Consider the following 27,911-nt stretch of genomic DNA (forward strand, 5'->3'; position numbering starts at 1 on the left):
TGCAGGATGACCACTTTGTCTCTCCTGTTGCTAAGCTTACTCTTGATCTTGCCTGAAGAAGGGGCCTGAGTTGCCTTGAAATCTTGCATATTGTAATCTTTTTTAGTTATCCAATAAATGGTGTCATTTTACTTGACTTGTCTTGCAATGGTGCAAGAATTGATGACTGGAAGGTTAAACTGCTGCATCTGCTACACTGCTAGTCTCGTTGTCCTTTTCCTGGTTTGATATTTTCTACACCCATTTCTTCTTCAGGTCATCAGTTTGGTTTAGTAAGGGCATTATGTAATTGATCATTAGCACCTCTTTAATACCTTGGTTTAATACTGCATTGGGCTAGAGACCTACACAGTCATCAGATTTGGATCTGCGAAGTGGACCATTACTTAATATCTTACCTTTGTAACAAAAAGTTAACATTTCTCAGGAACATTACATTTTTTTAAATTAATGTTTGGAAATTTACTATTTTGTACTGACTGACACTAATTCAGAAAACAAACAAAAAAAATATAAAGACAAAAATGATCAAAAATCTACGGTGTATGTAATAAACTTTACAAAAATAGACAACATATGATAATTTAGGATGAAACTCCTTAAGGACATTTAATTTTTGAATTTCTGCTTTAATAAATACTACACATTCCTGTACAAACACCTTAAACAGAGTGAGTAATTTAATTCCTAAGTAAACTCTCACTAATGATGTTCTCTTTGTACAGTTTTTCCTTCTTTGAGTACAGTAAATGCAAGTACTGTAATACTAATAATAATCAGTATAAAAATAAACATATAACCCTATACAGATTATTGCAAACAGTTGCACAAATGTAATAACTTCCAAAATCTATAAACACGTGTTACTTTTAAAAAAAATAACATGTGGAAGCTAATATCTCTAAAAAGATATTTAACATTTTGCTTTACTGTTAAAATATTTCAACTGTTTTATGAAAACAGAGATGAATCCCACAATCACACATTTCAACAAGAAGAAAAAAAGTCCTTTTTAAGACTTTAAGTGCCTGTCATTAATTCAATAGGTCAGGGAGATTTTTTTTCCTTTCTTTGCAACACCCCCTTCCTCCCACAGCCAAGTGGATGATCTATAAATTCTCCAAGAAATGTTCTGTGCTGCTAGAGTTTACGCAAGACCACCAAGGAGCCCTAATCATGGCCAAAGAATTCAGGAGCAAAGCATTTTGGAGAGCCGTAGTGGCAGAGCTGCTTGGCATGACTGTGTTTGTATTCATTAGTATAATGGCAGCTATCCCCTCTGGCAACGGGGCTGGTAAAGAAGTTAAGGTATCATTAGCCTTTGGGCTAGCTATTGCCACCTTGGCACAAAGTTTGGGTCACATAAGTGGGGCACATCTAAATCCAGCTGTGACCTTTGGGTTGCTCACGAGCTGTCAAATTAGTGTCTTCAAAGCAGTGATGTACATGTTCGCCCAGATTCTGGGTGCAACAATGGCCAGTGGACTCATCTATGGAATCAATCCAAACAGCAGCATTGGTCTGAATCAGGTAAGTGCTACTGTACAGCCAGGGAAATCAGAGGACTCACTACCTGTGAGAAAAGCATTCTCTGACAGCTACAGTACTGTGCATAAAATAACCTGTTTTAGAAAATATAGGTCGACACGTTTACATTCATGTATTTCTTTTTGATTATATTAATCTTCTACTATATTATTTTCATGAGATTCTTTTTTTTTTCTCACTACAATATTTAAAATTCCTACTGTTGTTGTGGATGCTAAAAGGATGTGAGATACTACTTAAAGGAGAGCAAATTCACTTTTCCAAAAGCATAAAAGGTAAAAGTTCTTTCTAGTGTGAAGTATCTAGTACTGGCTTAATTATATTATCTTAAAATCTAGCAGATGCAAGTATATAATTTAAATGATCACTTTATTAAACATTTGTTTCCAGGTCATTTTTTAATTATTAAAACAGCAATGTTGTTATTATTAACAAAGCATATCAAATCAAATTAAAAATCAAAGTATTAGTAATAGTAGTAGAAGAAGCGGTAGCAGTAGTAGTAGCATTGTGTATTTTTCAATGACAGGATGCTTAAATAATTGTAAATTTTACTTTTCAAAACATTTCAAATGCTTAAATTTGCACTGTGCTAAACAAATATGTTTTTATACTGCAGAAAATGTTGAGAACGTTTAGCCATTACATAAACATTTCTTACAAAAAATAAAGGTGTGTCATTTAAGTAATGTGGAAATATGATTCAAATTTAGCAAATGTACAGAAATATATCCACATTTCTAAAAAGTAAGACTATTTTGGTTTTGTCTGAATATTACTGTGTGATTTTTATAATATAATATAATATAATATAATATAATATAATATAATATAATATAATATAATCCCTTTTATAATAATATTCTGGGTGAAAGTCTATAGATGCATATTACAATACAGAAAAAGTTACAATACATATTTTTTTATAGGAAACCAGTCTTTAGGGAGAAAAAGAGAATTAACTGATGACAAAATAAATACTTACAAAATAGTGAAGGAAAGTTTTTGATTTATGCAATGCTTTCTTTCAGTGTCATCTAGGGACAAATGATAGGATATCCATTGCACTGCTCAGTGAAGCAGGCTGCACTTCAGTAATAAAATAGTAGCAATTACAAGATACAACAGGTTGTTATTAAAGTGTATATTTTTGGATTAAGCGACCTCTGCTGGCTTCATTGATGAAGTGAATTTGCAGAAATGACTTGGTTTATAACAAACGGATTGTACTAAAAACGAATCAGATTTGATGGAAATCAAATTCAAGTAAATCAGATCTCCAAAAATAAAGTACTGCATGCATTGCCAACAAGTGCATACAGTATTTAGAGCAGGGCTGCGTCAACATTAATCTGCAAGCAAAAGAAAATACAAGAGAGTAAACATCATGATGAAAAATAAAATGAAAGCTGTTCTATGCCAGAATCTAGATCAACTTTGTCATGAGGTGTCATTTATAAGTTTCTTTGCATTTTTTTTGTTCATTTACTATTCTGTTTTTTAAAGACATAATGGTGCCTGAATGAATGCTGTGTTGAATTCTCAAAATACAAAGCCAAACATCATCAATGTTAATGATAATAGATAAACATTTTTGATATCAATATAGGCAATACACTTGAACTATCTAGGGCATATAGATAATATATGGTATATATGGACATATAATTGTACATTTTCTTCTGTTTATTTATTCCAGAAAAAAAAAGCCTTATCGTTGTTCATGAACTGCATAAAGTGGGCATGATAAAGGATGGTTGAATGCAACAACAACAACATTTATTTATATAGCACATTTTCATACAAAAAGTAGCTCAAAGTGCTTATAAATGCAAATGCATTTATTATGAAAACTTGAATTATATCAACAGTAACTCAAGAATATCCAACCTGTGAGAATTAAAAGTTTATTTTTCCAAACCCTTTATCTGCTGATAATGTGTCATGGAGGTGGGGATGTGAACTTGGAGAGTTATTAGTAGTGAGCTGCACAAGGAATCAGCCAACCCTGGGTGGCGCAGTGTGTGTGCTCAACCACACACACACAAACACCCACACACACACACACACGCACACACACAATCGCCAATTGAGAGTCCTGTCAGTCTTGCTCATCTTGGAGAAAACTAAACACTTGTAAATGAACACAGGGAAAGACAGCAGGCTCCACACAGAGACACAGCAGGGATCTGAACCCAGGATAGTGGAGATGGAATGCTACATTCATAAAAAGAGTGGTTTAAAATGTGATGTTTTTTATTTTTATATTTTTATATCAAACTATTCAAGTATGGTCATTAGCACTTAACCACTCTTTTTAGTACATTTAGTTTTAGATAGTAATGTACAGTGTTTGAAGTGAAACCAAGTTACTAGTGGTACTCTTTTTATGGTGATACAGTCAATCTTTATTTAAAGAATATTGGGTGTGAAGACTTGTGAAAAGGTCCTGGTACTCACCGCTACGCTAAAGCAAGGTGTCGATACTCTGTGTTGAAATTGGAAGAGGTGTCGTTGCTGCGTAACAGTGAGTAGCACTGCTACCGGTGAATAGTGGACCACTTGAAGCAAGTTACAAATAGGAGAATTTTCCAAAAAAAAAGACTACAGTTAACTAATAAAGGACTTCAGTATGACTTTGCTTAACAATTGAAAGCTCGCCTGAAATATTGCTGAAGTATTGCAACAATATAAGGATTTATTGAACTTTAAAGGATGCTTTTAGAGGACTTTCTAGAAGAAATTCAGTTATACTACACAAAATTAAGTCATCTGGAAAATGTCATTGCACATGCATATGACATCATTAATGCTTTGATGGACATAGTTGAAAACGCTATCTATCTATCTATCTATCTATCTATCTATCTATCTATCTATCTATCTATCTATCTATCTATCTATCTATCTATCTATCTATCTATCTATCTATCTATCTATCGTATTTACTGTGGCTGGATGCCGGACTGACAGGTTACCAGAAGAAAATTTGGGGCACCAACCAGATCATCCTTTTCAATATTAAAAATAATTAACTTCCAGCTGTAGGTCAGGGTCTGTCTGCTCGGGACCTCCATCCAGTGGGTCGCTCTTGCCTCCTTCTTTTCTTTTATGAACCAGAAAGGACAGAGTGTTGCCCTGACTGTGCAGTTACTTGGTGCTGAGGGGAGAGAAGAAGATGACCGGTAGTTTATTACATAACTCGAACGAGCCAGTAAGGAGATCCATTGACATGCATGTGTGACAGTATATTCATCATTCGAAAGTGACCCATACATTAATTACAGGGAATTGTATTGTTATTGTTTTGCCATTTTATATCTTTTTTATGCTACTGATGCATTTATATTTAAACATTTACATTTATGTTGCAGTTAAATGAAACACAGCCTGGACAAGCTTTGGCCATTGAGCTCTTTGCCACTTTCCAGCTGGTCCTCTGTGTATTAGCAGTCACCGATAAAAGGAGACGTGATGTTTTTGGAGGAGCACCTTTGGCTATTGGATTGTCAGTTGCTCTTGGACACCTTGGAGCTGTAAGTTTACAATAAACTCTTGATATGCATTCATGATTTTTAAAGAACAAGGATTATTATCAGTACAGAGGCTTCCTTTAATTTGAATAAGAAGAGTTGTTGTTTAAAATGTACCCATTCTTCTACCTCCTCATCTGCCTACAACTAGCATTGATGGGGACCTCAACAGGAGTAGATAGCCACCAGCTAAACACCTTTGTGTAGGTTTTAATCAGCAGACAACTTGAACTGTTTTTGTGCAGGTGACAGATGTGTGCCTACTGCCTGCTTATAAATTCTGCACACATTGCACCTTGACCCAGAATTGAACGTGGTGTGGTGTATGTTGTCTGTTGGCTGAGCAATCTGCTGCACCAGCAATCACTCAACATTACCCACTAAGATGCCAAAAAGAAAGCTTTCATGAAGGAAGTTACCAAATTCTTATGAACAGTTGAAATTGTGCAACTACAATATATATTTTATATATTTGGATTTAAATGGGGGTGGCATGGTGGCGCAGTGGTAGCACTGCTGCCTCGCAGTTAGGAGACCCGGGTTCGCTTCCCAGGTCCTCCCTGCGTGGAGTTTGCATGTTCTCCCCGTGTCTGCGTGGGTTTCCTCCGGAAGCTCCAGTTTCCTCCCGCAGTCCAAAGACATGCAGGTTAGGTGGATTGGCGATTCTAAATTGTCCCTAGTGTGTGCTTGGTGTGTGGGTGTGTTTGTATGTGTCCTGCAGTGGGTTGGCACCCTGCCCGGGATTGGTTCCTGCCTTGTGCCCTATGTTGGCTGAGATTGGCTCCAGCGGACCCCCGTGACCCCATGTTCGGATTCAGCGGATTGGAAAATGGATGGATGGATGGATTTAAATGTGGTCTGGAAGCGCAGCTTACCCTAAAAAAAGTAGTCCTCTCACTTGTGTTAAAATTTTGAAATTTTTGGAAGAAAGTGAAAATTAAACTATTACAAGAATATTAAAAATTAAATTAGAAATAATATATATTAATTTGATAGCTGGATCTTTTATTAAAGGTTTGATGACATGGGGTCTCTTTTACACAGTAACAGACTGATATGTGTGTCAGACACAGGTATGGGGAGATTTAAATCTAAATATTAAAATAATAAAGCAAACAGACTGTTTAGGAACTCCATCTGAAAGATGAAGTTAATGTATTGTTAAAATTATTTTGCGTCACACAGTAGCATTTTAACAAATATTTAAGTTAGCAGAAAGTGACTGCATTTTGAGGCTTTTTAAAAAAAGAAAACAAGCAGATCAGTGTTTTATTTCTTTTCTTCACAGATCAGCTATACAGGCTGTGGAATAAATCCTGCACGATCATTTGGCCCTGCTCTGATTAAGAATAATTTTACAGATCACTGGGTGAGTGTATTACTTTATAAAGTGTATTATTTTATACAATAAATGAAAGAAACCCTTGAGCTACCTAGAACTTGTGTACATGCATTTAACAAAAGTGTGCAATGTAAAGTTTTACATGTAGATAGCAAAAATATTAGATATAATTACATATAATGTGGTCTAAAACTTCAAAAAACACTTAATGAGAAGGACTTATGAGTTGTGATGGACTCCTTCCTGTTCCTAACATAGTGTACAGAAGTGATTAAGAAGGTTAATAGGATGTTACATTACACAGCACAACATGCAAAGCACTGCATAAGTCAAGGACGGTTGTGCTATAAACAGCATTGGTCTTCTTATTACAAAAAAGACATACTGTAGCAGCAGAAGAGAAACTGAAAAAAGAGAAATGAGGGTAATTCTGGAAATATGGAGCATAAGCTATAAGAAAAGTTGGAAAGAACTACAGTAAATCCTTTCAGTTTAAGCAAATAAGAGGTAATGCTAGAGTGTTTAAAATTATGAAAGGAATTGGTGCGATAGATGTCACTTGTAAGATATTACTCTGAAATGAGCTTTTAAACAATGAAAGACATTTAAGGGCAAATTCTGCTTAAGTGTTATACAGTTTTTCTTCTAAGAGAGTGTAGTAGATAGTAGCACTCACAGGACCTTCAAATCTCAACTTTAAGTTCCTTTAAAAGAACTAAATGAACAGGCATTGACAAGCTAACTTATTTATGACAAAACATTTTCTGGTGTCTTTAATAAAAACTACTGCATGACTGGAATGAGGAAAGTCATCTGATTGAATGTCTTAATCACATAATGGCAGACCCTAACGTTTAAGGAACTGCCTGGAACAAAAATCCACAATTTTATTTTGCCCAGTGCATTGTCATCTTGCTGAGTTGATGTAAATTCTTGTGTGCTTTGTAATGTTCAAGTTGAAGTTTACGTTTATTGGCAGATTCCTACTAGCTTGTCTCCTCAGAGCAGCCGACAATAATGAAACACAAACAAAAAGACACACATACAGACAAAAGTATATATATACATATATATCAAATGTAAGCTATATACTCTGTATTGTATACACAGTAGTTGCAAGTACTTGTTTATACTGTATACTATATATATATATTATATATATATATATAAACGTCTACACATGGAAGTGTGTGTGTCTGTCTGACCAGGAAGTGAGAGGTGGAGTCGGCTTAAGGGCTTCACCTCCGAGGAAACAGAAAACTCGCTTAGCCACTAATAATAAAAGAGGACAGCAATTCAGCAAAACGAAACTTTAGAAGAAAGACAAAAACGGTATCCCTTTTACTTTTGCACAAGCGATTCGAGCACATTGGCAAAACAGATCCTCCTAGGATGCTCACAGTAGTTCCTTTCAGTTACCTGACATCTCTACATTTCATTTTTTTTTCTTACGATTTCAATAGTTTCTGGGACCCCTGGCTTTTTACAGCACGAGATTACACAGCTAGTAATATATATTAAAAGACGTTTTTGTGTCCATGGCTATTTGCACTTTAATCACAGTCAGTCTACCTGCATATGTGTGCTCCTTATGGTATTTTTTTAAGAAGTGGAAGGGAAGTCATCTTGGAAGACAGGGATTAAAACAAACTGAGTTATACAGAATATAAAATTGAATATAAATAGCAGAAATAACTATATATACAGGTTTCTTTATGAGTGGTTTAGTGGATGGTGTGGCTGCCTCACGGTGCTAGAGTTCTGGGTTTGAATCTTAGCCCAGACAACATATGGCATTGGGATTTTATCCCAGTGTCTGTATGGTTTCCTTCCAATATCCTAGAAAGAGGCGTTTTAGTTCAATTGCACACTTACACTGGCCATTTATCAGTGACAGCAGGTGTTCCAGTTTGCCCGCCTAACAACGAGTATCCAATCAAGTGTAGGTTCTGCTTTGATCCTGAAGCTGCTTGGAAAGACAACATTTCCCTGCAAGTATGAACTGGATATGTGGCTTAGAAAATTTATGGATATATTTTTATACACTGGAAGTTATTAGTTTTACTAGGCCTTCTTGTTAACATTTTGCTTGATGCAGCTATCTAATGATGACTACACACATATGCATCTTTGTCCTGCAATTGACATGACATTTCTTGCAGTGCATCCATCCATCCATTATACAACCCGCTATATCCTAACACAGGGTCACGGGGGTTTGCTGGAGCCAATCCCAGCAAACACAGGGCGCAAGGCAGGAAACAAACCCCGGGCAGGGTACCAGCCCACCGCAGGGCACACACACACACACACCAGGCGCACACTAGGGACAGTATAGAATCACCAATGCACCTAACCTGCATGTCTTTGGACTGTGGGAGGAAACCGGAGCCCCCGGAGGAAACCCATGCAGACATGGGGAGAAGATGCAAACTCCACACAGGGAGGACCCGAGAAGCTAACCTGGGTCTCCTAACTGTGAGGCAGCAGCGCTACCCACTGCGCCACTGTGCCGTCCTACAGTGCATTAAGTGCAATTTTAAATATAGTAGTTAAAAATAAAAAGAAGCACTGTGCTGAAACACTTACAGTAAATGGCAGTAATGAAAGGCTATGCAGTACGATCAGCCTAGTTTTAGTGTGTGTTGCACCTAAAATACAATGCTAAAATTAAAAATAAAGCTGCCACTTTAGTATGACTATAAATGCTGAAAATAAATGCATGGATAGAAATCATGAGTAAAAATGAGAAGTTAGAAATAAGAATGGGCTACTTTAATTTGCACCTTTCTCTCCTCATTGTCAATCAAAAACTGAAGCAAAGAATTACATGTTTAAAAAGTAAAAGCCCAACATGATGTGAAAAATTAGACTACGATGTGGGGATGTAAACTAAAAGCTAGCACAATACAAATGCTGTAAAATACTTCTCAGATCAAAAAAAATACAAATGTGAAAACAGCATGATACATAGATAAACAGAAGAAAGGTTATCCGATTAAGAAATTGCTTAGACAGTAAATCAACAGTTCTAGTTGTCCCAAAGAGCCACCCTGAAATTCACTTCTCCATTTGAACTGATTATCATAAATGCTTTAAAGTAGGCTTTATGGCTCCAAAGACCTAGATCAAATCCCAGCTGGTCCTCTCTCTATATGGAGTATGTTTGATCTCCCAGTGTCAAACTGGATCTTCTCTGATATTTCACCTACATTCCTAAAACATACAACTCAGATGGACTTGTCATTTTAAATTGGCCTTATGAGAGTGATGTTGGAGTTGTGTGCTTAGGAAAAGGACTGGTATTCCATCTGAGGTTTGCTCTTATCCTCCTGACCAGTGGTAGTCTTTGGCATCTTATAACCTTGCATTTGAACAAACAGATTCAAACAATGGGTGGAACAAGTTAAAGCAGAACCTTTCAACACTTTTGAGAAAATGTAACAAAATTAACATAAAATAAAACAAAACAAAACCATCCCTGTTTATATAGATAGCCCTAATTCATATTCAAAGCAAGCAAGCTTAAAAAACTAAATATAAAATCTGTATTCAAAGTAATAATTAATATGAAAACAAATAATTTGTAAATATTATTTTTTCATTAGATTGTTTGCCTTATACATAAATGAAAATTCTACATATTTATATATTTACTGAAGAGACAGATTTTATGTTGGAATGTGAGAGGAAATCAAGGTGACCCTAAACAAAAACACAAGTATGGACAGAAAGAACATGGAAGCTCCACACAGACAATACAGGATTCAATCTGAGGCTGCTTCATTTGTGAGACAACATCCCTAGCCACTACACCTCTGTACCAGACCGCTCAACAACAACAACATTTATTTATATAGCACATTTTCATACAAAAAGTAGCCTAAAGTGCTTTACATACTGAAGAAAAGAAAAACAAAAGACAAAATAAGAAATTAAAATAAGACAACATTAGTTAACAAAGAAAAGGAGTAAGGTCCGATGGCAGGGTGGACAGAAAAAACAGAAAAAAAAACTCCAGATGGCTGGAGAAAAAAAAATAAAATCTGCAGGGGTTCCAGGCCACTGGACCGCCCAGTCCCCTCTGGGATATTCTACCTAACATAAATGAAATAGTCCTCTTTGTAGTTAGGGTTAGAGTTTATGTTACTCTTACAGCAAATATTATGACAACTTTCACAAAAATGGATGTTATATTGGAACAAATTAGCTTAATACACCAATCAGTTTTTTTTTTCATATACAACATTCCTAGCATTCTTATTTAAAGACGTTCAAAATTCAAGTAAAATAAATGCCAATGAAATGTTTGGAAAAGGTGAAAGAATATGATGATCTTTAACCGATGTATATAGATCACTGTACTATTCAGTATTTTGATGTGCAGTGTGATAGATAAAAATAAAACCTTGATTCTAGTTCTACTTCAGCACTCATATATAGTATAACATGGTTTTGCAGATCCCAGCAAAATATAAAAAATATATTTAACAAAGCAACCTTACAAGATATGTCAGTCTTGTATATAATCATGGATACGCCAATGATCCTTTGTTAGACACAGGATTTTTTAGCATTTGAATATACAAGAGAATATTTACCATATATGGCACACTAGATCATCCTGTATTCGGTTACACAGAGAGATACATGACACTTCATTCCAAGTCATGGGCAACCTTGAGAGACTGCATCCTACAATAAACTCATCCTATCTGGAGCAGTTAGACAAAAGGCAACATAACTGAAAAAGCTTAACAGACTAAAAATGTTACATAAAGGTTTTCTACTACAAGTCTTAACAGTTAAGAGTTTTAAATAAGGAAATACAATGGTAATCAATTGCTATTTATTTTAGTGTTTATTGGCTATGATACCTAAGGAAAAGAGCATAGTTGAACATGATATAAACCTCTGGAAAATGATACAGAAAAGATTACAGGGCCTCCAGGTGGTAATTCCGATCTGAAAACAAGGATCTGAAATACAATACAATAAATTACAATACAATTTATTTTTTGTAGAACCCAAAATCGCACAAGAAGTGCTGCAATAGGCTTTAACAGGCCCTGCCTTTTGACAGCCCCCAGCCTTGACTCTCTAAGAATACAAGGAAAAACTCCCAAAAAAATCCTAGTAGGGAATAAATGGATGAAACCTTGGGAAAGGCAGTTCAAAGAGAGACTCCATTCCAGGTAGGTTGGGAGTGCAGTTGGTGTCAAAGAGAAGGGAAAAGAAATGAATGTTCTTCTCAGTAGAAGCAAAGAGGAAGATAGCTTTTACTTAAAAATAGCTGAATCACAAAGTGCAGAAGCATCATCCAATTAAACTGAATTCAACAGACTACAGTGATCCCTCCTTGGTCGCGAGGGTGGCGTTCCAGAACCCCCCACGAAAGGTGAAAATCCACAAAGTAAAAACCATACATTTATATTGTTATTTTTATATTGTCACGCTTGGGTCACAGATTTGCACAGAAACACAGGAGGTTGTAGAGACAGGGACTTTAAAACACTGCAAACAAACATTTGTCTCTTTTTCAAAAGTTTAAACTGTGCTCCATGACAATACAGAGATGACAGTTCTGTCTCACAATTAAGAGAATGCAAACATATCTTCCTCTTCAAAGGAGTGTGGGTCAGGAGCAGAGAATGTCAGAGACAGGGCGAGACAGAGAGAGAAAAGCAAACAATCAAAAATCAATAGGTGCTTTTAAGTATGCGAAGCACAGCCCAACAAAGCAGTCGCAAGGAGGGGAGCAATGTGAAGGTAGTCTTTCAGCATTTTTTAGAGGAGCGTCCGTATCCTCTAGGCCAGTGTGCGAACAGCCCCTCTGCTCATACCCCCTCCATCAGGAGCAGAAAATGTCAGAGAGAGAGAGAGAAAAGCAAACAATCAGAAAGCAATAGGTGTTAGAGCTTTTAAGCATGTGAAGCCCCACGCGGGAAGCATATCGTATATCATTGAGGAGTTTTATTTAATATATAATATGTACTCTGATTGGGTAGCTTCTCAGCCATCCGCCAATAGCGTCACTTGTATGAAATCAACTGGGCAAACCAACTGAGGAAGCATGTACCATAAATTAAAAGACCCATTGTCCGCAGAAATCCGCGAAAAATCAGTGATATATATTTAGATATGCTTATATATAAAATCTGCCATGGAGTGAAGCCGCGAAGGTCGAAGTGCGATATAGCGAGGGATCACTGTACAAGAAAACTTCACACACTTACAATGTCACTTACCACACACTCAGTTAAGGACTTCATTCTCAACATGCACACTGCAAGGCACTTGTCAAGGGTATTAATTCAAAATAAATAAATAAATACATTTTCATTCCAACAGATGTGTATATTACTGACACCATAACCTAATAAAATACATTTTAAACAGAACAAAATGATAGGAAATTTTAAAAATATGGATAGTGGAAATTCTAACCCCAATGGAACCCACTGAATGTCACAAAGAGGGAAGTAGCTGATAGTCTGACTGGTTGCAGGAGTCTCAGTCTTGGGTTCTGGGTAGCCAGAATGCCCTCTTTTTGGCTGTTAATGGAAGTTGTTAATTATGTACACAATTTATTCCCATGCTCATTTTATATTAATGATTTTCCAGAATGTGCAATGTCTTCAAATGAGATTAGTATTATCTCTATTTTTTTATTTCCTATATTTGTTCTATTTAAATTTTCCTCTAATTAATTTAAGATTTCAATTTGTATGTTTCCTCAATTATATAGCATTTGATACAGGATTCTCAACAGCACTGCTAATGTTTGCAAAGCACCATCTGTTGGAGTTAAAAATGTAATATTTTTTTTTACTGCATGCATTACAAAATACATTCCAATTAATGGTGTGCTACTTACATTTATGCTGGCTATGCCTAACAGAGATGAACAGGCAGACAGACAGAAATCATCTTGCATTATGAAGCAAAATATATGAATAAATTATAGGTCTTGCTGACAGGATAGCTGCCACATTCTTGGGAGACCATAGTGTATAATTAACAAGAACGGTTTTAGTTTCAGCTTCAGGAGAAATCTTAACAAAAGTTTTTGTATAAAAATTATTTTTATTGATAATTTCACGTGTGACATAATTCAGTCCTCCTAAATATTCATTTTTGTGCTCATGAATGTGACAGAGTAATCTGACATTTCAGGAAAGGTTGAGTATTGGATCTTACCGTGTGTTATTACTTGCTGAGGAATACAATGAAGGCCCAGACAAAACAACACTGCTAAGATCCTCAGTGATGACTGATTCTTGGTTGGGCATTTAAATGGTAAAGACCACACAGGAAATATCCAGATGTAAATAAACTGCCTATTAATTACAAAGATTCCCAGTCAAGATGTGCAATAGTAAATGCTAATACACTATTGGCCGCACACAACAAAAAAAAATTGTGGTGATAACAAAATCATAAAATTTTTTCTTCATCTCTTGCAATTTTCACTTTCATTCTTTAAATCTGGGTTTATGCCTTGGTTTTTCATTTAATTCTTAAACAGTTCAAGGCAGATGAATTACAGATACATTTGTTACAGTAATTAATGACCATCCTAAATTCACAAAACAGCTGAACCTGTAGACTGTAGTGCTCCCATTGCATGACAGCAACTTGTCATAATTGTTATATATACATTCAAGTGTAAATAATACACAGTGCTTTCAAATTGATTTATACTGCATAAAATATGTATATGTATGTGCCATGCTTATAGCCAATCAAATGGAATGGGCAAGGCAAATCAGTTCCTAACGTTAAACAGATATCATAAGAAAACCTCTCTCTCCTCTTGTCTTCCTGTTCTCCATCTTCTGTCTCTCATAATAAAGTGTTAAATACTTTGACCCTCAAGTGATGCCAAGGTGCTTAAATCTGTCAAAAAGGCATATTTATTCTACAAATAAAATTTACAAGGATGGGATCAAGAAAGAGAGAATACCATTTATAAAAAAACACAACACAATAAACCTCACTGAGCCATCCCTCACCAGCTTAATGCTTTTTTGAATGTCTGAGAGGGAGCTTGTCTGCTTCCTCTGTACTAAAGTACTCTCCCTCTTACCTCCTTGATCTCTCTGTCTCTTTCTTTCTGATGCTTCTTTTTCCCTCCAGTGAACATTTGTTCTGACTCTCCTCTAACTGTAGACTCATTTTTACTCTGGTCTATGGTGGCTTAGGACCAATTCTGGATATACTTCTGAGGGCAGGTCAATCACTCCTTGCAGTGGCCTTTGATGTTCCTGTATCCCTTAAAAGACCTAGTCTCCATGACAGCTTATAAGCTGCTTTGTTCTCTCTCGGAGAGAAGAATCTCAACTGTTCAAACTGAATAGCTAACAGGTGCTTGCTGTCCTGAAGAAATATTACTTAGGTCTTCCTGACAGATCTCTAAGGTTAGAGAATCAGGGACACTTAACTCAGGTTTCCTACCCTCATCCAGCTTTGTCTCTCTCTCTCGTGCTCTGTCTATCACTTTGTTGTCACCATAGTTTTCACTTAGGGTCATTTGCACTCTAGTGGCCCTGTTCTTCCCAGACTGGGAAGCACAAGTAATTGTCACTGACAGTGTCTTTTGCTTCTTAGGGTGTTTTAAAATCCTTTACTCTGCCCTGTACTAGATTGGTGGCTTTCTTGTTCTGGGCAAACTCTTACCTGATGAACACAAACTCATAGTATACTTCATAAACTCATTCTGCATTCCAGCATCTTAGTTTCCTTTCTTGTACTCTTAAAAAAATAACACAATGTTTACAAATGAGACCAGCATCTTTGAATCTCTCATGATTGCTATATCTGGTAGATTTTCACAGATTTTAGTGAAAAGTTTTAATATAGATTGTATAAACAAAATTATTGTATATGTATTCTCAAACCTGCATAATCCATTTCAAGAGCTGCAGGGGCTGAAACATTTTCGGGAAGCTCTAGATTCATAGTCAGTCAATCACTGGGCACACACGTTGGGATTGCTTTTAAGTCACAAACTAATGCTAATCTGAAAGCTGTGGGTGAGGTAGAGAAGCTGGAGTGCCCTTTGGAAAACTCCATTCTGAAATGGGGAGAACATGCAAACTCTAAAGACAATAGCAAGGAGCAGCATTCAAACACAGAGTCCTGAATCCATGAGGCAACACTGTGTTTTCATGCAATCTAAAACATGCTACACTTCATTGTACAAATTATATTGTGAGTATAAAGTGTTAGCATTCATGTGCCATACAGTGGCCTGACATTGTTTTCTAGGCTGGCTCCAGCAGACCCCCGTGATCCTGTGTTAGGATGTAGCGGGTTGGATAATGGATGGATGGGTTCCTGCCTTATGAAAACAATTGCTGAGATAACCTCTGATTTGCTCCAAGACTTAAACATCCAAATACCTAAATGAATACTTAAATGGGAATTAGATATTGTAATGGTTTGACTTGAAGCGAAAAACAGGAACATGGCTGGAGGTATGGACAGATGGGAGTGAAGATTAATTAAACCTAAGAGCATGGCCAGAGAAGAGCAACTAGGGCTCATTCCAGGGCTACAGGGGACGAATTATGAGGAAAGATTAAAAGAACAGAGTCTTTCCAGTTTAAGCAAAAGAAGATTAAGTGGAGACATGATTGAAATGTTTAAAATTATTAAGTGAATTAGTCCAGTGGATCAAGGCTGTTATTTTATAATGAGTTCATCAAAAACACGGGGACACCATTGGAAACTTGTTAAGGGTACATTTTGCACATTAGTTCTTCTTTACACAGAGAATCATAGACACATGGAATAAGTTACCAAGTAGTGTGGTAGGCAGTAGGTCTTTGGGGACCTTTCAAAACGCGATATTATTTTAAAAGAATTAAGTGGATAGGACTGGCAAGATTGTTTGGACTGAATGACCTGATCTTGTCTACAGTGTTCTAATGTTCTAATGTATCAGGCTTACTGTATATACAAGCTCCCTTCTCTGACTTAAAGCAAGCATTCACATGAAACAAGAACTGTCCATGGTAGCCAATCCTGCATTGGTATAAGTTGTGACATAGACCAGTTTTAGAACATGTACACAATTACATGTAAGTGCTTGTCATAAGATGATTTATTGCAATAAACATTCACATTCTGAAATATATGAATGCTTGGACATTGTTTTTTAATAATGTGACAGTGAAAGTGAAAATGTTCTGTTCCTGACAGAGAATATACTAGTAAAATCTCATGTTTTATGGTGAGGTGTTCGCAATGAGTAGTTGAAAGAGTAGATCAATTCTTACTAATCAAAGATATGCACAATTCCAAAGTAATCTACGGTTTGTTAAAAATACAGTATGAACGGATGCAATGCTTAAGCTAATGTTGCAGCAGTAACTTTAAATCCTGTCAGCCGCCACACCCCACAGTATGTGGTGGTATATTTATTTTTATGTGGATTTCAAGGTCAACACACAGTCATCTGCAACAGAGAAAGTAAATCATCTGAATAGACCATTTCAATAAATGCATTAAATAATGAGGACAAGACGAGAACTGGGACATCTGACATTGTGGTGTAGCCATAATAATTTGGACCTTAAAATTCAAAAAAGCTCAGGAGATGATCATAGATTTCAGGAAACAGTCACCTGCTCCCCTATCACTTGCTATAAATGACTCAGCTGTTGGAATAGCAGAATCACTTACGTATCTGGGCAGTATGGTGTCACAAAACCTTAAGTGGGACAATAACATCACATCCATTAGTAGCCTATCAGAGAATATTCTTTTTGCATCAGCTGAGGAAATTCACTCTTCCTCAAGCCATCATCAAGTACATTCTGACCTCATCTATAACTGTCTGGTTTGGTGCTGCCTTTTTTCAGGCTGAGGCCAATCTGCAACACATCCTCAAAGACTTTGAAAAGATCGTAGGCTGTCCTTTACTGCACACTGAAGTCCTAAATGAGTACAGGGTAAGGAAAAGGGACGATCATTGCTGACTTGACTCACCCAGGGCATTACCTGTTCCAAAGACTTCCCACCAGCAAAAGAAAAGTGCAATGAAAGCTAAAACAGCACGTCACCTAAACAGTTTTTTTTCCACATGCAGTTGTTATTCTAACTAATCAGGTCTGAGCTTCTCCTCAGTTTCTATGTACAGGTATACCTTTACACTAGACTGCCTAGACATTTTCATCCTTCTCTTTATTTTTTTGTATTGCCCTCCGTTGTGCCCTTGAGCAAGACCCTTAATCTGCAATTGCCCCATCGTGGGTATGACTTCTGTATCCAGCCCTGCAAACAGGTCCTCCAATTTGCAGGGAAAACTTGGGGGTTGGAGGCAGGATTTGCAAAAAAAACTCATAGTGTTCCAGTGTGGGGCTGAGGTGTCAACCATTGCACAGCTGCACTCAGATCTCAATCCAAGTGGTTTGCCATTTGGTGGGTGCAGCACTGTGTTGTAATTAGCACATGCTCCCAACCTCCCCCTCCTTGTATACTACATTATATTTTATCCTTTTATATTTTATCTTCTTATATTTATTTTTTGTATTTTGCATTGTCCTTGTATGTTGCACTGATACTCGAGACAAATTCCTGTACACATTAGTGTACCTGGCCAATAAAATGAATTCTGATTCTGATTCTGATGTGTACTTGGAATATATCCAACACTCAGAAACCTTGCATAAAGCCTCATGGAACAACATGTAATACAACTACAATAATATTTTAATAGCTGCAGTGTAGCTATTATTTTGGTACTTAATTCAGGCTTTGAAAATTACAGTTGCTTAGCCTTACTGTACATTTATAGAGTAAATGATTACCTGGTAGTACAAAAGATAAAATACCTGCTCCCCTCCTACTGCTTCATTTAAAATCCATTTTATTCTGTTAAACAGCTAGTGGAATACTACCTTTAATCATTAAAATTGAACATGATAGTCAGAGGCTTGGTTAAATAGAATCTTCTTTATTTATTATTACATGTTTTGGCAATGCACTGTTTTCTAGAGGACAACCTTAATGGATAACATTTTATACACAAGCACAGCCACATAGGAGAAAATTGTGAGGCCAGTTCACCTGCTGTGACAAATTGTGATAGGAATGTAGGAAGAAATATAATTAACAGCATTTATCTCATCTTCTTCAGCCTCATCAGTCTCCAACTCTTTCCCTAATCATTCTTCTTCCCAAGCCATTTTCTCTTGTGTATACCCAAATTCCGCCATCTAACTTAATGTTTCCATACTGGTGTTTGCTCTTACGTACCAACTGTATCTTTCTCTTAATTCAACACCAGTTTTACAGACCCACGCATTTCTTGTTTATTGTCTTTACTATTTCATATCCTGATTTCATCAGTGATGTCTTGCTTCCAAACCCCATATTCACTCAACGTGCATAAACCTATGACAGTGAACACATCTCTTGGAAATATTTTAATGCATGACTCACCATTGCTTGAACTGCCTCCATTGGTATTCAACATGTCATTGATGCAGCAGAAGGCTGTAATTTTCTTTGAATGTCTTATGTTCTTAATATCTGTGTTGATAAATACTACATAAATACTTGGAAACCTCTTAGACACACCTAAAACAAGCAAATGTTCGGCTCACTGACCCACAAGCCCTACCTCTTCACCTCTCACTCTCACTTGATACTTTATGAGCACTTTACCGTTTTTTGCTATCTGTCTGAAGCAGTTAGACAGTTGATTCTGAACATGAATTTTCTTTTACAGTCTGGATGTCACCCCAGTCTTTCAAATGCCACATTCAAACTGAGCCAACTAACATGAGCAGTTTAAATATGTTGTTGGAAATATTGCAAGCTTCATAGTACAACTGACTTTGTTGTAGTCAAAACCAGTCCTTTGGTGAATTGAGTCAGCAATACAAAACCTGCAACCCTCATTTAACTTTCTTCTTTATGGTCGTCCAAGGGAATGACAGACTTAACAAAAATAAATTTTAGGACGCCAACCCAGCTGTCCCTGTTTATTTTAAAGGAAAACAAAATGTTACCCTCCAATAAATATGGGGCTGAATGATTCTATGCATTTCTTTTAAGTATTAGAGGAGCTCATTCTCTCTGGTTGCTTGGTCATGACGTGACATCTCCTTACAGGCATTTGTGCTTTTATTGCCCAGGGACCAGAAGGGGTGGAGTCAGTTACTCTCACTGGGAAGTTTCTCAGTACTGTGGAGGAAAAGACAGATAACATAGTTAACATCAGCTCCCCCTTTCAGACCGGGATGGAACTACATACCTGGGAGGAACACACATGCAAGACAATTTATATTCTTTTTCATGATAAATATAAGATTTATGAAATGGAAGGGTACTCATGAACTTCTGTGATCACTTTTTTTATCCCACAGCTTTTGGTAGCTGCCTAATCCTTCCACAGAACATAAACACATGCGTATCTCAAAACCGATGACATAAGGAACATTAGAGAAAAAGTCAGCAATGAGCTTGACTCTTAATGCTGGTTTACTTTCTGGAAACAAACAACTACTAAAGTACAGGAAGGCAGCACAAGATTATGTGGTCTATCAGGGAAGCAGGATCATAAAAACATCTCTGGACAGTTGTTGAGTCCCTGGATCTACAGCTGTGTCCAGTTGGGTAGGTTCAGAGAAGAGGATTGAAAGATGAATGGCTTGATGAATTCCAACAGGACACAACTCAACTGTTAAACCATTGTTATAACAACCACCATTAGGATGGATTAGTTGTTCTTTTTACCATCATATTTAAATTTTTATCAGTAAGTGCTTATTCACCTCTGTGCAGTTTTGCATATTAAGAGACTTTGATATATATACAGTATTATATATACACGGTGGTCCAGATCTAATTATGCAGATCCAGATCGTCTGGATGACTTTGATTTATGTGGGGACGATTCCAGTTGGGCGCGAAAACGATTCTTCATGTCGTCAGTTAACACACTTCTTGATGGTCTGGGATTTTTCCGGTGATTTTCTATGTAATAAACTTAATAAGTTATAACATAATGAAAATTGCATAATTAGCTCTGGACCATCCTATAGATAGATAGATAGATAGATAGATAGATAGATAGATAGATAGATAGATAGATAGATAGATAGATAGATACACACACGTAATGTCCTATCCTGTGACCTGAGATGAAGACTGGACTCCTTTGGTACTGGGTCTCTTCAGAAAATCCTTGGGTAACGTTGGTGTGACTTTGTCTTGGATGAGCTGTTGCTCATGGAGTCCTAAAAATGAGCCACATTACCTGCATTGTGAGGGAGCGTCAGTTCCCTTGTGGCGCGTTTCCCCGATGGTGATCCAGCTCGTAAGATCCTCATTGTTGGGGACCCGAGTGGCTGGACCAGGCCAATATCATATATATTATGATAGCACTTACACACAGACACCGGGTGTCGAATGCCACACACTTTAATGAACTATTTACACTACATAAAAAGTCCTGCACCACACACAGTGCCCCAGCACCAAACATCCTCCAATACAGGACTTTAAATGTCCGTGGGCCGCCTTTGTTCTCTCTGTCGCTGGAGCTTCGTCCTACTCCAGCTCCTTGACTGTAGGAAGGGGGCCCCTTTTATAGTCACCTGGATGTGCTCCAGGTGCTTTCTGACGTTCTTCCGGCGACACTTCCTGCACTTCCTTCCCAGGTGTGGCATTAGTGCAGATCTCCCCGCCTTTATGAAGCTTGTGGTGCCCCCCAGTGGTAGCAACGGGCCCCAACAGGTTTGAGCCTCCGTGCTCCTTCCCCATGGTCCCTTCACTATCCAGGGCGGTTGCCCCTTTGTGGCCCAGGGGACGTATAGATTGCCTTCCGGCCCTTCCCCAGCCTCCTGCCACAATGTGTGTGTGTGTGTGTGTATATATATATATATATATATATATATATATATATATTGTGGATGCTGGCCTGGACACAGACAGATGGACATCTTATGTTCACCCAACACACATTTATTTATAATATTTACAAGTTTTGTGCACTCACACACCCCAGTGCCTCCAGCACTGATTCCCCCAATGTCCAGGCCACACAGTTCCAGTGCCTTTCTCCTGGCCGCCTCTAGTCCTCCCTCTAGCTCCGTCCTCTTCCACCCGACTTCTGCCAATGACTGGAGGGAGGTGGCCCCTTAAATAGGAACCCGGATGGGCTCCAGCTGCTTCCCAGCATTCCCCTGTAGCCACGCCCCTGTGTGGCGGAAGTGCCGGCTGCGCACCCGGAAGCCATCTGGGTGTCCCCTGTCGCCTTCTCCCCAGCACTTCCTGGTGTGGCGGAAGTGCTGGGCTCCCGGGATATTCCAGCACCGGGGCCGCCTGGCGGTGGCCACGGGTCCCTACAGGGCTGGGCTTCCAAGCCCTTTACCCGAGGCCCCCAACATAACCAGGACGGACGCCTCGGGTCTGGAGGAGGCACAAGCCCTCCATATATATATATATATATATATATATATATATATATATATACACACACACACACACACAATAGTGATCCAGTTTTTTCAAGTTAGTAGACAAAGAAAAATGTAACTGATGCTTACACTTCTTCTCTGCAGAGCTGTGTGACTTATTTGAGCTTTTATTTTTAAAGAAAAGGAAACCATATGAAAGAATAAAACTTAATTTAACAGATGCATTGTGAAATCTCGAGTCAAACCTCTTTTATGACAATATTTTACTGGTGCTTTGTATATGTTACTAAGACCTAAAGAAGCCTTTGTTATGGTCTTGTTACATAGCAATATGCAACTTATAAATACATTTTTCCAGCACCTTAACTAAAGTGTTTCCCTAAACACTTTTATATAATACGTGAGTGTAAATAAAAGTTACATCTATGTGTTAACTTTTAAATATCCAAATAACAATTTAAAGCATAAGTCACAGTTACGATTTGACTATCAATATTTAATTGTGCACTACAGCAGTAAACTAAAAAACAATTTATACTATCCTCATATTCTGTCATCACCAACATGCATGTGCATTAACTTCAACATCAGTGCAGACACCATCCATGCATTTTAACCAGACTTTCTCAATGTCCAACTCATTGCTTTGCACCCTTACTGTATGTTAATCCCTTCAATAGATTGTCAATCATATAAAACAGTTTCTCTGCCCGATGCTTTACTTAAATTTGCCTCACACAAAATATGATTTCCATTTTTCTTTTCCAAGTAAGAAACCTTCATTTAATGTCTGAATTCTCTTTGTCATCCTGGAGCTTCTTGAAATACAAAGTGGAACAGTCGCTGATGGCAGTGAACACCTTTAATGAAAGAGTATTCACCAACCTTCTTATTGTCATGAGAAACACTAGAGCTCCTCATTGTAGTCAGGAAGACCAATCACATTACAAACACATTTCAGCAGTTACATGCTGTGCAATGTGAGACGAGGCTTTAAGTTGAAAAAAACGAGTTCAGGGAAAAAAAAAAAATAAAACAAGACAAACTCCTAAGTCCTTTTAGTCTCTATACTGTACATGCATCCTATGCAATACAGTACCCTCTTGTATCTGATAACTTTTACCAAATCCCAAAGTCAGCAGCTGAAATAAAGAAAAAGTAATATTCATTTTGTAATATCTTCTAGAATTCATTCTCAGAGTGTTTCTCTTGCACAGTTATAACAAGGCAAACATTTTAGTCATAAAAATTTCCATTCAAATAGTTTGGGGGTGGTTGTTAATCATCCTTTGCCCTTTTCAATACATTTACTTTACTTTGGAAATCATTACTTTTTATGAAAATGAAAATATACTTAGGCTAGATAGAATGCATAATTCCAAATGGATGAAATTTCTTTTTCTTCTCCAAATACATTTGCCAGTCCCTCACACATTGCTTTATTACAATCAATGCTTTGCATTGAGATTTTTATTTATGAACCAAAATGCACTTTTCAGTTTGTTTGGAGCTGGTTGTGTTTCAAACTTAAACTTATAAAATAATGGCCATCTTGATGTCTACCCAGTTCTCTGCCAAAATAAAACCAAGACTATGTGTGCATTATGTGATTATGGCGACAGAATTTAATGAGATGAAAAAGGTCAAAACAAAATAAGCTGCAAATTAATAGGATTTTACATATAACATTTATATAATAATCCCAAACTTTCCTCCCTGTTCTTTCAGAAGGTTAACAAAGATACATTAATAACGTACAAAGGATTTGAGAAAAATTACATACATGGAGGCTAAACAATTTTACAAGCACATAATAGAATTAAATAATGTCAAGAAATGAATCTTGGACTTCAATGCTTTCCTGGCCTGTTTTTATAAAGGAATCATTAGTAGAGTCTCTGCCATCACATTTGTCAAGTGTAGTGTCATAGTGAATATGGATGAGTATTATTAACTGAGTCATGATTTTCACATTATTTATATGACCCGTGTCAATGAGACAAAGCAGATGACACATCTAAAGAAGGGCAATGGTGAACTCTAATTATGTAAATTTACACCAAATGAAAAATGCTTACAAATGTCCCCACAAACAAATCTGGAAGTTGAATAAAAAAATAAATAAATAAACACAAATCACCTCTATCTAAAATGAAGATCTGATTTCACCAGGTATGTGTTAATCCCCAGACTCGCCTTTCGGAGTGCCATGACCCAGCACATATCTTGGTGGCACTGGGCACAAAACAGCCATTGACCCCAGATGATGTGTGGCTCATTGCAGGCTACACTGATACAGTATATACATCCATATTCACTCATTATGGACCAATTTAGAGTTGCCCATTAACATGACATGCAAGCCTTTGTGGTGTGGGAGGAAAACCAGAATACCAGGAAAAACACACACAGACGCAAAGAGAAAGTGGAAATTCCAAACTGATAGTAACTATGCTGTGATTTTAACCTGAAATCCTGGAAATAAGATAAATTCTTATTAACTACTACCCATCAAATAATATATAAATCACTATATATATATATATATATATATATATATATATATATATATATATATATATATATATATATATATATATATATATATATATATATCACTTTCTGCACATTTTCACATGGGATTTGTTCTACAGTTTAAAAGATACAAAGTTTATCATATTCCACAGTTTACTGTTATTTAAGGATTCTGAATTTCAACTACAATGCTTAGGATACATAAACTAGAACAATGCAAACAAAGGTCAAAAACACACAAAACACAAGACAATGCTAGTTCATAAAGTACTATGTGGGTTCAAGAGTGATGGCTATTGTTGAGGCTAAAAGGTACGCAATGCTCAAGCAATTCCACCATCCAAGCTCCATATATTTATCACTCTGACCCACCCATGACGTGAGTGCTATATCATGTTGCATTTTAACAGACACATGCAAATATTTATGGATATTCAGCTACCCCATAATTGTCAGCATCAGCCAAACCTCCATAAGTTGAATTCTATCTGATTGTACAATGCCATAGCTGTTTCTGTTTTGTTTATTTTCACTTTAGCCTGAGGTCTCAGTGCAGCTTATTAAAGCCAAGAACTATAAATACTTAAATAGTGCTTGGGTCAAATATGTTTAACACTATATAGAACAATAAAACTATCAGTGCAATATTATTCAGTACTGAGCACTTCAACTTAGAGTTGGGCTTTGAGATGGAATAACTTAAGTAATGGCTTCACAAGCAAATTATACATCATGTGCAAATTTCAAAACTACTGCAGTGCATTCGCTTTGCTCAGCATCATTCAATAAGCAACTACTTTCTCACTTCTGCTGGTAAGAATACCATGAAATGGTGAAATTTCAAAAAATGTAACAATAGTCAGGAACAAGCTGATCTATCACAAGCTTGGAATCTTGTGGAATTATGAGAAAAAAAAATGAAGAGGGAAATGCATAAAAGAAAGGCATCTGGTTCTAAATTTCATGCCTGCTGGCAAGAATTACAAATTTAGCAACACTGCAGTCTGCAAAGAATTTACATTTGACTTTTATAATTTTCACTTTTATAATTACGGTGGCGCAATGGTAGTGCTGCTGCCTCAAAGTAAGGAGACCTGGGTTTGTTTCCCGGGTACTCCCTGCGTGGAGTTTCCATGTTCTCTCCATGTCTGCATGGGTTTCCTTCAGGTGCTCCGGTTTCATCCCACAGTCTAAAGACATGCAGGTTAGGTGCAGTGGTGATCCTAAAACTGTCCTTCGTGTGTGTGTGTGCCTAGCGGTGGGCTGGCGCCCTGCCTAGTGATTTGTTTCTGCCTTGCACCCTATATTGGCTGGGAATGGCTCCAGCAGACTCCCGTGACCCTGTGTAAGGGTATAATGGGTTGGACAATGACTGACTTTTATAATCAGGGAATTCACAAAAGAGAAAAAAAATCTTTGATTAAACTGTGTTATAGAGTAGAATGTGAAAGGAAAATGAACTTTTCATAGTTTGTTACTGTTAAAATTGGCCCAGTCTCATTTAACTATTCTAGGGGGCTTTGCTCGGCCACCCCCTCCCCCCGGGGCATGCTACACTACTCTCTGCTGCTCATGCTGTGAAGGGGGGGTTTGAACACACGCTAAGGAGATGCGGTCGGATCAGCTGCTGGCTTGCTGCTGCTTTTGCCAAGCTGTGTGTTCTGCTTGTTGCGCTGTGCATCGAGCATTTAAAAGCCTGTACAGCAGCTTTCCTTTTGTCTCACTGCCTTGTCTCGCAGGATATTAAAGTGGTGTCTCTCACGAGATGTTAAAGTGTCTCCAAGAAAATCATGTATCATCTCCTTCCAAGATTTCTTTTTATAATAGGGAGATGTTGTAGATACAGACATGAGCTTGTGTGCACCTGCTCTTAATAAACAAAGAAGGCTATTTCTAATCACACTAGACTGAGGACTCAGAATATATGTTTGAGTGGGTACATTTGCAATATTTTGATACCTCTTACTGAAATTCAGTAGAAGCACAAAGTGGCACTCATTATTTTGTACAAAAAGGACACAAGTGTTCTATACAAACAAGCAATGCAATTAATGGTATGAAAGAGCATTTTTGTTGCTGAGTGAGGTCTAAATTTAATCCTCTATTCGCTGTGGCCGTGAAAGGGCTGAGTTTGAATCCCCTGATATAAATATTAGGAAAATATCTTTACCCTAGCTACTCTGAAATTAAACAAAAAATAAAGTTGTTTTTGACTTTGTCAATACAAAACCACATATTTTGAAATAGTAATGCTTGATCCTCTATCCATACATTTACTAATCCACTATTTAAGAGATATGAGTCCATTCTAATTAAATCATTCCCAAAGTAGGAACCAACCCACAGCACTTCACCATACACTCACAACAGTACAAATTAAAGTCACCAATTAAATGTAATATTTATGGTTGTGAAATGTGAAAAACCATAAAGCTTTTTAAACATAACAAGAGAATTTAAACACTATACATACTGTACACTGAACTGAAAGTCTAGGGATCCATTAGCTTGAAGGGTTAATCACTTGACTGCTGTCCCATCGTTTTATGGATCTATAAAGTTAAAATATTTTATATTTACATTTTGTTAAATTTCTGCTTCTCCCTTTTGAAAACAGGTGTTCTGGGTTGGACCCATGATTGGTGGAGTGATGGCCGCCCTTGTGTATGATTTCATCCTGTATCCAAAGACAGAAGATCTGCCCGACCGAATGAAGGTTCTGATGAATGGCCAGGATGGGGAGTATGATATAAATGACACTGACGAAACAACAAGAGTAGAAATGTCATCAAAATAAACTCATCCTTATACAACAATCAGTAGGTAGGGGAGTGTGGCAAATCATGTTTAAAACCATCACTTTCTGAAAATGGCATGTTCTTTTCTTTCATAATATTGTTCTCTTTTTTAAAAAACATATAAATATTCATAAAACATCTGAGATTGTACCTTTTAATTATGCATTTTTATTTCAATGACAACTGATAGCACTGAAATTGTCTTGTAATCTGGCAAAACATTTTGAACTATGAAAGTAAAAATGAAGATAAAGGAAATGAATGGGGTTTATTACATTATATTTTGGATACCCATGTAGTCTTTTTAATTTTTTAAAGATTTTTTTAACAGTGTTGCACATTTATCTTTGTATAATGTTATGTTTGGTAAAATAAAGTTTCTTAAAATATTTTATAAGCGATGTACAGTTTTCTTTAATAAATAATCTTTAACATTTTGCTCCTAACAGAATGACACAAAAACATATACAGTTCTTCTGCTTCTTCTTCCTTTTCATTTTTTTCCCACATCTATGTGGAGTCGATAACAAAAACATCTACAGTACATTGTATAAATATTACCATTAAGTATATAATTCATCATAACCTTTTACTTCATTAGTGAATTCACAGCTTTTGACTGGCAAATCAAAGCTTTACAGAACAGGGCTAATTTATCAGTATTTTTTAAATGATATTAGAATATTTTTTCCAAACCTTTCTAATGTTAACATTACAATAT

At 36.9% G+C, this 27,911-nt stretch overlaps 1 protein-coding gene and 1 long non-coding RNA gene across 2 annotated transcripts in view; one reads left to right on the forward strand and one right to left on the reverse strand.

Moving 5' to 3' along the window:
* LOC120529669 overlaps positions 1–3,121 on the reverse strand; it is a 55,498-nt gene extending 52,377 nt beyond the window's left edge. The window contains exon 1 of the long non-coding RNA XR_005633791.1: positions 2,534–3,121. This is a non-coding gene — a long non-coding RNA (uncharacterized LOC120529669). The remainder of the gene's footprint in view (positions 1–2,533) is intronic.
* On the forward strand, positions 1,152–27,498 carry LOC120529668 (aquaporin-1-like). Its single transcript, XM_039753672.1, has 4 exons — positions 1,152–1,530; positions 4,923–5,084; positions 6,370–6,450; positions 27,010–27,498. Exons 1-4 carry the CDS (start codon positions 1,177–1,179, stop codon positions 27,187–27,189), a joined length of 777 nt encoding a protein of 258 aa, XP_039609606.1. The 5' UTR covers positions 1,152–1,176; the 3' UTR covers positions 27,190–27,498.
* Positions 27,499–27,911: the final 413 nt, after the last annotated feature.

The sequence above is a fragment of the Polypterus senegalus genome, chromosome 5 (genome assembly GCF_016835505.1).
Source record: "Polypterus senegalus isolate Bchr_013 chromosome 5, ASM1683550v1, whole genome shotgun sequence".
NCBI classification, from domain to species: domain Eukaryota; kingdom Metazoa; phylum Chordata; class Cladistia; order Polypteriformes; family Polypteridae; genus Polypterus; species Polypterus senegalus.

Excerpts from the sequence above, each read along its gene's own strand:
- LOC120529668 (XM_039753672.1), top strand. The coding sequence starts at position 1,177 with ATGGCCAAAGAATTCAGGAGCAAAGCATTTTGGAGAGCCGTAGTGGCA. Across the intron at positions 1,531-4,922 it reads GCAGCATTGGTCTGAATCAG|TTAAATGAAACACAGCCTGG; the intron begins GTAAGTGCTACT and ends TTTATGTTGCAG. Across the intron at positions 5,085-6,369 it reads CTCTTGGACACCTTGGAGCT|ATCAGCTATACAGGCTGTGG; the intron begins GTAAGTTTACAA and ends TTTTCTTCACAG.